We start from the raw sequence: 13,240 nt of genomic DNA, 5'->3' as shown, positions 1-13,240 counted from the left end.
GTTGCTGCAGTGCATCTTGTAAATGGTACACACTGCAGCCACGTTGCACCGGTGGTGGAGGGAGTGAATGTTTAAGGTGCTGGATGGGGTGCCAATCTCGTGGGCTGCTTTGTCTTGCATGGTGTTGAGCTTCTTGAGTGTTGTTAGAGCTGCACTCATCCAGGCAAGTGGAGAGTATTCCATCACACTCCTGACGTGCCTTGTAGCTGGTGGAAAGGCTTTGGGGAGTCAGGAGATGAGACACTCTCCATAGAATACCCAAACTCTAACCTGATCTTGTAGCCACAGTATTTATGTGGCTGGTTCAGTTAAGTTTCTGGTCAATGGTGACCCCCAGGATGTTGATGGTGGGGGATTCGGCAATGGTAATGCCGTTGAATGCCAAGGAGCGGCAGTTAGACTCTCACTTGTTGGAGATAGTCATTGCCTGGCACTTGTGTGGTGCGACTGTTATTTGCTACTTAGCAGCCCAAGCCTGAATGTTGCCCAGGTGTTGCTGCATGCGGTCACGGACTGCTTCATTATCTGGGGATTTTCGAATGGAACTGAAGACTGCAATCATCAGCGAACATTTTAATGAAGGAAAGCCTGATGAAACATCTGTTTGAGAATGAGCATTTGGAGATGTTCCTTTAGCATCGTTGGGGTAAATGTTTGTCTTTAGTGCTCCTGACACACAGCTATTTGTGACCAGAAGCACATATCAGCAATTTGTGTGTGCAGCCCCATGATTTTCCATCCATTATTTTTAATGGATGGAAAATCGTGGGGGGTGTATGCTAAAATTCTTGCTATGCCCTTGCAGCACATGAAGCTCAGCACCAAGAGCTTTACAATGAAAATGTTCCATTGCATGTACTTTATCAGTGTTGCAGTTAGGCAACTAATTTTTATCAAGAGTGGACACGTGAGTCAGTTTGCAAAATGGAGTTTGTAAGAAAGTAGTAAGCTGCTGAAGATTCCCTATGTGTGAAACTAGGTAGTCCTTTATCTTGGATCATTGACAACCCTAGCAACAATACAGGAACAACCCAAGTTTAGGCCATAAAATAAGACCATACTGATTAACATTTTGTTACCCACAATCATAATAGTAATAAGGAGCTTACTTGTTATTCAGACAGTGCCAGTTAGGAATCTGTCCATGAAGAAATGTAAAACCAATTCCTTACACATCCTGTACGTGCTGCTAGGAAAATCTCCATGGTGATGAAAAAATTGTAATTAGTAAATCTCTTGTGTGCTTTCAGCATTTTCTAGTGTATTAAAACCAAGGACTTAAGTTAATTTCATCACCAAGGAGATTTTTTAGCCATTTACAAAGGACTGGAGTTGTGTTTTTCATTATTTCTTTTTACTTAGGATTTCAGTATTTTATCTTGCTGAAAAGTTTACCCAGTTTTTACTAATCTAGGAAATGTCTTGGTTGAAACCATAAAGGAAAACCATTTTAATGTCAAAAAACCTATCCTGAATATTTTAGGGCATCAGTGGATTTTCCAGATTCTGATTGTACTCTTATATTGCCCTTTCTTGGAGAGAACACCCCTGATGTAGTTAGTAACCATGTTTGAGGGATTAACATTTCTAATCTATTTGTAACACATTTCTGCAGCGCACATCTCTCCTTGGAAAAAAGGTCATGCAGAAGAATTTTTTTGAGAGATTTAGCGGAAGGAATGAATATGCTTCCTTAAACAATTAGCCTGAGAATGATGATGCATATAACAGGACCTGCCAGTTCTGCAAGTTGTGATTCCCTGAAACTCATCTCATGGATTTGAGGTGTAGAACACATTTGACATGTTCAGCATCTTAAGAGGCTTCTATCACCATTGTCTGCCATGACTGCATTTTAATGTATATTCAAATAAAACATATATATTCATGTCATACCTCTGCATATGATTGCTTAATAACCATGAAGGACATAATGTTATTAATGTTCTCCCATTTTACTGTTTGTGAGTGAAAAGCATTTAAGAAAAAATATAACATTAGACTTTTTTATACCAGAGATAATTGAATTGTGTGTGAAACATGGTGGTTCCTAAGTTAATGGGACCAAAGAAAATCATACCAGGACAACAAATGGTTTAGGCTGAATAATGTAGAATGTAAGGCCAGGCAAGGGTTCTGGAATTTGATTTCACTTAACTTTAGAAGCAGAGAAAAACTTGATATCTTCTTGGGAAATTGATTGAGTTCAATTCATGATGGAGCAGGTTGTCCACGATCTTGTTCCATACTTCCTTATATTCTTGTATTTCTTCCAGTGGAAGAATATGGAGAGGGGGTCAATTCTGCACTGTTTTATGTACCTTCTGGGGGGAGTTTTAGTGCTGGATTCAAGGAGATCTAGGACTAGATATTTCACCCACCTTGGCTGCAGTTGGATGAGGACAAGGGAAAAACAATTAGAGATTTATATGCTCATAAACCTAATGCAATTTGTGTAATAGACATTTTTGGGCATATACTGTACAGGTAGACTATCCTTTATCCGAAAACCTCGGGACCAGCCGTGTTTCGGTTTTCGGAAAATTGCGGATTTCAGAAGGTATTTTATAAGACTGGGAAATTTGTCAGGGGTGGGGGTCGGCGGTGGGTCGGCGGGGGTGGGGGTCGGGGTCGGCCATGGGGGTCGGCGCGGGGTCGGCGTCGGCGGGGGTCGGGGTCAGCGGGGGGGTCGGCCGGGGTCGGCAGGGGTCCGCGGGGGGTCGTCGGCGGGGGTCGGGGTCGTGCGCCACTCTGGTCATGTCGTGTGGGGGTCCGCGGGGGGTCATCGGCGGGGGTCCGCGGGGGTCGCCGGCGGGGGTCGGGGTCGTGCGCACGACTTACGCTGACCCTCTGCTCAGCGTAAGTCGTGCGCCACTCTGGTCATGTCGTGCACACGACTTACGCTGAACGAAAAACCTTCGGTTTTTAGAGGATTTTGGTTTTCGGAAGTTCGGATAAAGGGTAGTGTACCTGTACTAGGGTTTCCCTAGCTTTTTTGCTGGAGCTTGGTGTTTGTTTCTTGAGACAGAAAATGACAACAAGAAACAAATAGACATTCATAAAAACATGTGGGCCAGCAGGGAGGGAAGTGCGCACAGGACCACATCACAGGGAATCGCAGGAGCTATGCACTTCCTTTGAGTTGCACTTCCTGCTGGGAGTGTGGAATTGGCCCCGTAATACTCAGCAAGGTGAGCTTGTACATTGTCATTGTGGTACAATGGAGACCAGTGATACAGCGTATGGAGTTTCATGTGTGATAACCCAAACTCTGTAACACAGTGCACTGGTGCCCCAGATAGAATTTAAGAAAAGTCAAGGAAAGGCCATCAGACCTACTAAAGCTCATCTCTCCCGTACATAAATTCTCCCACTGTGGGAGTAATTGTATTTTGATAAAGGACTAAAATATGACACCATCTTCCAATTAATATATTTGTAGACTAGTAGCCAGCCTTCTCCTGTCTCCCGTCTTTTTTCAACCTCGCATTAAAAAATAAACTGAAATCCATTAATAAAAGTTTTCTTTTCAATCTCGGCAGTGAACCAAAAGCTGGGTGATGCTTATGGTAGGACAAAGCTACTCTCTCTTGTGATTCTGGATTCTCTGGTAAATGTGGGACATAATGCAAACGTTCATTCGTACCTCATATGCAGCATTGCCACTTCACTTCCATGTTAATGTATTGGGGACTTCACCAGCCTCCAATCAATGTAACTTCATTTTATTTTTTATGAATTTGGACAAAAGAGAAAATATTAAGTATATGTTGTAGCAAGATGATCTCTTTATTAAATCTATAAATCTAATAAAGATCTGGTTATTTTTCTATTGTCATTGCTACGGCCATTAAATAGCTAATACAAATGCTCAGCAGCAACAGTTTGGTGAAGTACAATCATTTTCACAGCCAAGTAGCTCTGCATTTAATTTGTATGCACGGCACTGGTTTTTGTCTGAGCTTTATAAAGATTAAGCTGTGGGAGAGGTTAGACCGAGACCTTTGCTAAAAAGAAAATGCCACAAAACTGTACAAATCCCACTACTCCCACTGCCCTGCAGACAGAACAACTGAGTCCTTCACTTGTACGAACACAAAATGCCTTCATGTCTTCTGTCTACAAGGAATAAAGTCATTTCCTTATTTTAAAAGAAAGTATCTATGTCACAATTTCAATCTGAATTGCTAAGCTGAAACTGAACAGATCAGAGCTTCGTATAGTGCAGCTAGTTTTCTTAAGGAATTAAAGTATATGCTGAGCAAAGAAATATCATTGCAGTGGCAAGGAAAAACCCATAGCAACTGAACAAAGAACATTCCCTCCATTATGCATTTTGATACTGTTGTGGAGAAAATGTTTAATCAGAACTACAGTATTTTCAGGCATAGAATTAGAAAGGATATGATTAGACAGGTCTCCTAGTCATGGGCAGACTGCTAAATTGTAAGACAAACTACTATTCAATTAGTGTCTTGATGTGGGCATCTAAATACAGCCTATGGTTAGTCTATTCCACCTATTAACTAATCATACCACTGAAAGACGCTTAGCAGAGCAACATTCTTTTGGTCAAATTGAACAAATTATTCAGGAAACTAGCATAAATATAACAGTAACTAACTTTATCACACATTCAATCACTCAATCATTTCAGTGCCACACTTGACAGCATTAAATACGTTTAAGGATATTTTTGAAAGCAAAGAACACTATTTAATCTATAATTAGTATTCTAGACAAAAATGTAATTTTATTTGCTGTTTTGTTAGTATTTGGAATAAGAAGTTACCCTCATTCAGCACTATTGCTTCCAAAATACAATATTCCTATTGTTCTCACTTTGGGCCAAAAAGCAACTATTGGAGTATGAATAACAGCTGCCTGTTGTGCTGCAAACTGATTAATCTTCATTCAAGTCAGCCTAAGGAGTTCACAATGCTCTTAATGAGACAGCTTGAACTGTAATAACCTCTTGGCTCAGCTGAGTAAGCTTGGTTACTCATGGGGATGGAGATGGTTGTAGTGAGTAGTCATAAATTATAAAACATTAGCTGATAAAAAAGATTTTACTCCAGGACAAAGCTTCATAGTTCAGAAAATGCCACTTTAGTTTAAACTGTTGTGTGTCTTCATTTACTGTTCTATATACAGTATTCTGCCTGTTGAGTTCCCCACACTTTGTGCTCACAGAACTGGTACAATTATCTTATTGAAGATATTACAGATCACCACTAACTTAATATTGAGTACTGTTTAATGGAAATCTGCATAAAATATGGGGTGTCCATTCATCCCATCTGTTGCTCACTTCATTCAACCACAAAATTATATCTTTTTGTTAGTAATTATTTACATTTTATTTAGTAGTTAGCTTAACTATAATTTTAATTATAAATGTAATTTTAAATAAAAATTTTGTTCAAAATCCATTTCACATCAAAAATGTGTAATTTCTTGGTCTAAGTGAGCAAATAGCAGTGTGAATGGATTTTTTGTTGCTTCATTGTAGCTTACAAAAAATGCCGTTAGATTTGCTTTGTGTTCTGATGTTACTTATGTCATTTTTACTGCCAATTGCCGCAAATTTTTGAGTTTCAAATATTAATATCTTGATACTTAGGTTATAAAATCAATTTCATTTTTGGTTTTGGTTCTTCTGGCGAACTTTTGCTTTATCCAATCTTACAGAACACCTTCAATTCGAAGTACTTTGTAGGTCAATAATCAGAGGTGCTATTGTACGTTATGTGAAGTGACACTTTTAAATAACTTTCATGCAAAAATTATCTTGTACAAATATAGAAGTGTGATAAATATTTTCTTTTGGAAAAAGTTTGACTTAAAACCAAAGCGAAAGGGACTACTGCAGTACATGGATCTGGAAGTCAAAGAAGACATCATTCAAGAAAACAGTTGTTTATGTGAATGAAATAACTCATGTCTGCATGTTCAGAAGCAAATAGGTCAAAGATTTTGAAACTGGGGTATTCTGTATTCACAGGTTCATTGTTGAGCTGAGCTGATGGACATTGAATATTTCATTCATCAGGTAATACAAAATGTTAATGAAATACCATTTTCTGTCATAAGCAGCTGCATAAGAATAAAATCCCCCTCCCCTCCCACTTTGGCCTCTCTGCTCACTGCCTCAAAGTCCAGCTCGATGCTGTCAATGAACTAAAATAACCCCAACTAGCCATGTACGGTAATCCTCATTAACAAAGATTGCTGTAGATTTGTTCTGTTGTAAATCCTGCTTAATTAATTGCTGAAGAGTCAAATTCTGATTCCTATTTTAAAATCAGACAATCCAGTATAGTTCAGGGAAACATCAGTGAAAGGACTGAGTACACATTAACCAGCCAAAATTTTCACAGTCAGAATTATTTTAATGTGCTGTCTTATTTCCCTCAGTACTTTTTACACTATTCCTCACCAGCCTAAGAAGTGAAAACAGTTTGACAAATTGAATGATTCAGTCCATTGTAACTATGTGCACAAGGATTGTTGGTTTGTTTCCCACATGATGTCATTGAAGAGTGGGAAAAGACTGCACACTTGGTGGGATATCCTTCAGTCTCATGCTTCACTGCCGAGCTGACAGTCCATGAATGCCTTCCTTGATCTTGCTTTGTGTGCAAGGTCTTTAGCTGGGCTCTGATTTAGTCCTAAGCGGATTGTGGCTCGAGTGGACTGAGTGTGACCAGTTTGGTTGCAGCCACTCAGTGTGTGGTTTGCCAGTTACATCACCATCAGACGATGGATGCTATACAGTAGTAGCCACCTCTTTATTCTTTATGATTAGCGCTGAGGAAGCCTGGGAAAAATGCGGTCTTGGCAACTTTGAGACTGCTTTGTACATGGGGTGCATTCTAATGAACACATCTGAAAGCACACTTTCTCCAAGATAGCAATGTAGTGAAACACACAGGCCTATCCACTTGGACAATATATTTCTTACTAGTTACGATGTAGGAATAAATACCCTGTAAAATTTAAAACATTACAATGGCTGGGAAGGAAATCATTAAAGCACCAATTTTTAAAAATAATATTTATTTGATTCTGATCTTTTACCTTAGCATCATCTTTTTTACATGTGGGAAACACTTGGGCAGGTTTTTTTTTAGCAGGTAAAGTAAACAAAGAGCAAACATCACAACAGAAAGAGGAGTAAATTTAATTAAAAGCAGTGCAGAAACAGAAATTAAATCTGTGCTGAAATATAATTTACAAGAAGAAAAGGAGTTCGTAAAATTGGAGGGACTAAAAGTAAAACTGGAAATCTGATATAAGCAAAGTGCTGTAAATGCAAATATTGATCAACATCAGAAAGGGAAAACTAGGTTAACATTTTTGCTGGGATGCTCTTCAGAACTCTTCAGAAAACCTGAAACATTTAACCTACTTCTTCTCTGTCAAATACTGGCTGACCTGCTGTGCATTTCCAGCATCTTTTATTATTATTTCTAAGTTTCTAACATTTTTATGATGTCTTTTCAATGAAACTTTTAATCAAATAATTAATTTTAATCATCCAATAGCTTCAAAGAATTACTTGTTTGAGAATGAAATTGCTTCTTGATTTACACAAGAATTTTATACATTTTGTTATTAAGTTATACGTTGTCCTCGATATTAAACCCCTGCCCCCCTCGCCCACCCACTCACGACTGGTGGGAGAGGGACGGGGGCTTAAAAATGTAAAATCAGGGACTGCATCCCCAACAACAACAACTTGCATTTATATAGCGTCTTTAACATAGTAAAACATCCCAAGGATCTTCACAGGAGCGATTATCAAACAAATTTTGACACCAAACAGGACAGGTGACCAAAAGCTTGGTCGAAGAGGTTGGTTTTAAGGAACATCTTAAAGGAGAGAGAGGCTTCGGGAAGGAACTCCAGAGCTTAGGGCCTGGGCAGCTAGAGGCATAGCCCCCAATGGTGGAGCGAAGAAAATCAGGGATGAACAAGAGGCCAGAATTGGAGAAGCGCAGATATCTCGGAGGGTTGTAGGGAGTTACAGAGATAGGGGTGAGGCCATGGAGGGATTTGAAAACAAGGATAAGAATTTTAAAATCGAAGCACTGCCGGATTGAAAGCCATTGTAGGTCAATGAGCACACTGGTGATGAGTGAATGGGACTTGGTGCAAATTAGGATATGGCAGCCGAGGTTTGGATGAGAACGAAAGACTTGGATTTATATAGCGTCTTTTGTAACCACTGGACTTTTGGAGTGTATACACTGTTGTAATGTGGGAAACACAGCAGCCAATTTGCACACAAGGTCCCACAAAGAGCAATGTGATAATGACCAGATAATCCGTTTTTGTTATGTTGATTGAGGGTTAAATATTGGCCAGGACACCGGGGATAACTCCCCTGCTCTTCTTCGAAATAGTGCCATGGGATCTTTTACATCCACCTGAGAGAGCAGACGGGGCTTTGGTTTAACATCTCATTTGAAAGACGGCACCTCCAACAGTGCAGCACTCCCTCAGCACTGCATTGAAGTGTCAACCTAGCTTTTTATGTGCTCAAGTCCCTGGAATGGGTTTTGAACCCACAACTTACTGGCATCAGAGGCGAGTGTGCTACCAACTGAGCCACAGCTGACACAAGTTCATGGAGGGTGCAAGGTCAGAGGGTGGCAAGGAGAGCATTGGAATAGTTGAGTCTAGAGGTAACAAAGTCGTGGATGAGGGTTTCAGCTGCAGATGAGCTGAGGCTATGGAGTCGGAAGCTCAGCTCATGGTCAAATAGGACGCCAAGGTTGCAAAAAGTCTGGTTCAGTCTCAGAAAAGTGGCCAGGGAGGGGGATAGAGTCAGTGGCTAGGGAGCGGAGTTTGTGGCAGGGACCAAAGACAATGGCTTTGGTCTTCCCAATATTTAATTTGAGGAAATTACTGTTCATCCAATGCTTCTTCTTAAAGACCTTCTGAAAGTCGATGTACATCACATGCAATATATTTCCCCCATCTACCTTATCTGTCATTTGCTCAAATAACATTTATCTGGCTTGTAAAACATGATCCTTTTTCCTGCAATCTATGTTGGCTGCTTCTAATTATTTTCTCTTCATCAAGCTATTTAATAATTTCATCCTTATTTATAGATTCCAAAATTTTCCCTAGTTAGTTGAACTAACCGGCCTGTAATTATTTGGATTAGTTCTGTTTCCCTTTTTGAAAATGGGTATTGACCACTTTCCAATCCCCCAGCATGCATCCACTCTCAACAGAACCCTGAAATATAATTTCCAGGGCCTCCACTATTCCCCTCAGTATCCTTGGATGTATTCCATCAGCTCTCGGCACTTTGTCCTTCTTTAGCTTAACTAACTTCTCTAATATTTTTCTTTTATTATAAAATCTCACTTTTAACCAATTCAGAACTTCTCTTCTCCCTAATATCCTTCTCTTTTGTAAACACGATGCAAAGTACTTGTTAAGTATCTCTGTCAATTTCCATTTATCTTCCACCAACACACTATTCTCATTTCAGGGTTCACATCTCACAGTTAACAATCCTCAAAGTTGGCTAAATTTTTGTTTGTTTACAAAAAGTACAGCAAATGTTCAGAAGTGGAATGGGTGTCTGTCATCTTATCAGTACCCTTACAGTGTTGTCATTCAGAAATTCAGCTCTGCTGTCAATGCTGGCATTGTAAAGCTATCACTTTCTGGATTCCTGAAAAGAGTAAACTGGACTTTTTGTAATTAGGAACTTTGTAATCTTTAACATGACCCATTTTCCAAATAAAGGGACCATTTTTATAGCTGCTAGTAATCCTTTCACGACAGCCATTGAAGGTGCTGTAGATATTTATCTCGGGATCCTGGGAGTGCCGGTGTCCCATTCTACATGCTTCATTCAGCTCAATATACCGGGGTAACTGCATTTCATTGAGGAGGTTAAAGATCTGGTGAATAAGGGTGAGAGAGTGGATGTTAAATACCTCGATTTCAGGAAAGGATTTTACACTATTCACCATAACAGACTGATTTATAAGGTGCATGCCCATTGGATAGATGGCAAAGTGCACAGAGAGGTGTGAGGGAGCAAATGGGTTTGCAGCGTGCTACGGGGTCGATATTGGGGCTACTATTGTTCAAAGTTTTTATGAATGATGTAGAGGATGTAATACAGTGTCCAAGTTTGCAGTTGACATCAAATTAGGTGCCGTGACTAATGGCGCTAACCAATGTGCAAAGTCTGAAGGGATCTGTACAGACTAGGTTAATGGGCAGAGAGATGGCAGATGGAATTCGACAGAGGTAAGTGTAAAGTTACGAGATTTGGTCGAAGAAGTAAGCTGTAGCTCAGTTGGTAGCACTCTTGCCTCTGTGTTTGTGGGTTCGAGTCCCACTCCAGAAACTTGAGTACAAAAATCTAGGCTGACACTCCAGTGGAGTGTTGCATGACCTGAGGTGCCGTCTTTTGGATGAGACGTTAAACCGAGGCCCCGTCTGCTCTCTCAGGTGGATGTAAAAGATCCCATGGCACTATTTCGAAGAAGAGCAGGGGAGTTATCTCCAGTGTCCTGCCCAATATTTAGGCATAGTGAAACATCACTAAAACGGTCATTATCACATTGCTGTTTGTGGGAGTTTGCAGTGTGCAAATTGGCTGCCGTGTTTCCTACATTACAACAGTGTCTACACTTCAAAGAGTACTTCATTGGTTGTAAAGCGCTTTGGGATGTCCGGTGGTCATGAAAGGCACTATATAAAGGCAAGTCTTTCTTTATTTAAGAATGTGGATTACTTGTTAAATAATAACATGCTTGAAGTAACAAGGCAGCAAACAGATTTGAGGGTTTTGGTGTGGAAAGTTTGTTAAAACGAGGGCTACAAATTCATTATAGCCAAGGAATGAGCAGTGTTTAGACTAAAGATGGAGAATTAGCGCCAGTTGAAAATCGTCTAGACTGCACGCAAAATTGGTCCTCCTCATTAAAATGATTGGAGCCATAAATCTAGTCTAAAACTCCAAACACATTGGCGTTACACTGAAAAGATGGACTAATATCGGGTGTAGTCTAAATGCAAGTAATGATTGCCACAGGCTTTTTTCACTGCTTAAAGGGGAGGACCATTGATGCTGCAGCACCTCATCTTCGGCATTGTTGGGTATACAGCTGCCTCAATGACCATAAAAAGGAGGACAAAGAGAAGGAACACTTATTTACAGATCGCTGTCCCAGGGAGAGGCTGGAAGTTTTCCGAGGAAGCTTTGAAGGTATTGGTTTTAGCGGTGGAGAAAAGGTGAGTGGTCCTGTACCCATCAACTGGCAGGAGGCCCTCACTACAGATCTGCCGCACTGCCGCACTATGTGCAGGCAGGTGGCACACCATGTCACGGGCAGCACTGTGGTCCCCAGGACCCACACCCAACACAGGAATAACTTTAACTAGCTCACATGGGTGGGCAGGGTGAGTGAAGGCTTCAACAAATGCTACATACCACCATCTGTACCACAAGCTTTACACACTGCTCAATGCACCACATCCACAGCACTCACCCACCAACAATCTCTACCTACTAACACTCACACCCACATCTCACACCTTGCACACAATGACAGCTATTCAACTATGGCAGGCGCAAGGGTCATTAGTTATTAGAATGCATGTGACATGTGTGATATGTTTATGCATACATTTATTAATAGAGTTTGGAATATTTTGTGGTCTCTCTCATTTTACCTTTGCGCCCAGGAGGGCGCTGTGATATGGCATGACACAGGGATGGTATGATGAGATGTGGTGAGCAACGGTGATCTGGGGTTTCATTCATTCAAATCGGAGTCTGATGAGTCGGTCACGGACTGCCCATCTGGAAGCCCAATTGTCTGGCTGCTTCCTCCCTCCCTCCTGTTCCTTGTATCCTTCCTCCTCGCCTTCTTCCTCTTTGTCTTCCTCCTCCCTCTGTGCACATGTTCTTGTCTTCCTTGTTGCCTCTGCTCCCCCCCCACCATAGATCCTGGAGGGCGAGGGGGACTGCCAGTACAGCCCCCATGACTTTTAGCAAGTGTGGTTGGTTGAATCTTTCAAGAATAAATGTTGCACTTTTCTACTTGCCACAACACTCCTGATACTAAAGAACCTTCAAATCACTAAATAAAACTGTTTCAGTATCAGGAACTAACACAAAGGCACTGAAACTTCACTAACCTGTCAGGTGCAAGTGATTGGGGCTGATTCCTTTAAATAACATTCTTGGAGCCGGCTTCCTGGTGCTGTCCGCCAGCTCTCTGTCATTGTTAACTCTAGGAGGTGAGGTAAGTGGCGAGAAGCAACTTGGCAGATCAGGTGTTCAGTGAGCGTCTCTCACTCCCTGATGTCATGATCTCCCTGGTGTTGAGGTCCCCGGCAATCGCTGTTACCAGCAGCACTACGGGGCTCCCGATTTGGCGTGCGGCGCTGGATTCGACAGGAGCTGTCTTTACAGCTCTCAACGCCACATTAGCGCCATCTACTGGTGCTAATGGGCGGCGCTAAGGGGATGAATTTTTCCCCCTCATTGTTGACAGGAGGTGAAGAAATCAAATAAATAGCTGGTTTGTATAGCTAATGTTGTCACTTATAAATCTAAGGAGGTGATGTTGAATATTTAGCTGCCCTTGGTGGAATCACACCTGGAGTATTGTGCTCAGTTGTAGTTGAGTTATGAGGAAAAATTGTCCATCCTTGGATTTTACTTTCTGCAGAAGAGAAGGATAGGACCAAACGTAATAAAGGTCTATAAGATTTTCACAGGAATGGAGAATTTGAATCAAGGAATGTTTTTCTGTAAGGCACAGGTTGCAAGAACTAACAGACATGGTTTAAAGTTAAGGGTGCCAAGGAAAATAGAAGTTAGGCAACATTTTATGAGTAAATGGGTTATAGGTGAACAGAAAACTGTAGTAAGTTTTAAAAAAGGACTGGATAAATTCCTGTTTGTAAAGGGGATACAGGGCTATTAGTCCTGGAATTACATTGTGAAGCCTGATATGCAGTTTGTAAGGGTAGACTAGATGGTTTTCTCATGCCCAAAACTTCACCATGTTACTATGAACATTTACTAATAAATAGAAATTACAACAGGGAAACAGGTCATTTGGCCCAACCAGTCCATGTTGGCGTTTACCCTCCATGTGAACAAATAGTTCTAATCGCATTTATCCACTCTGTAAACATATTCTTTCAATCGCTTTTCCTTTATCTACCTATCCAATCTAATCTTGAA

General features: G+C 40.9%; 1 protein-coding gene across 1 annotated transcript in view; it reads left to right on the top strand.

Moving 5' to 3' along the window:
* The window catches only part of smpdl3a (sphingomyelin phosphodiesterase acid like 3A), an 83,942-nt gene extending 82,047 nt beyond the window's left edge, over nt 1-1,895 (top strand). The window contains exon 9 of the mRNA XM_085997277.1: nt 1,616-1,895. Coding sequence (XP_085853403.1) covers nt 1,616-1,662 — 47 coding nt within the window. The 3' untranslated portion in view covers nt 1,663-1,895. The remainder of the gene's footprint in view (nt 1-1,615) is intronic.
* The last annotated feature ends 11,345 nt before the right edge of the window (nt 1,896-13,240 follow it).

The sequence above is a fragment of the Somniosus microcephalus genome, chromosome 9, assembly GCF_052327205.1.
Source record: "Somniosus microcephalus isolate GS21.2 chromosome 9, FLI_Smic_1.0, whole genome shotgun sequence".
Classification (NCBI taxonomy): Eukaryota; Metazoa; Chordata; class Chondrichthyes; order Squaliformes; family Somniosidae; genus Somniosus; species Somniosus microcephalus.
Note: the sequence above shows the minus strand (reverse complement) of the source record. Positions and strands in the feature narration are given on the sequence as shown.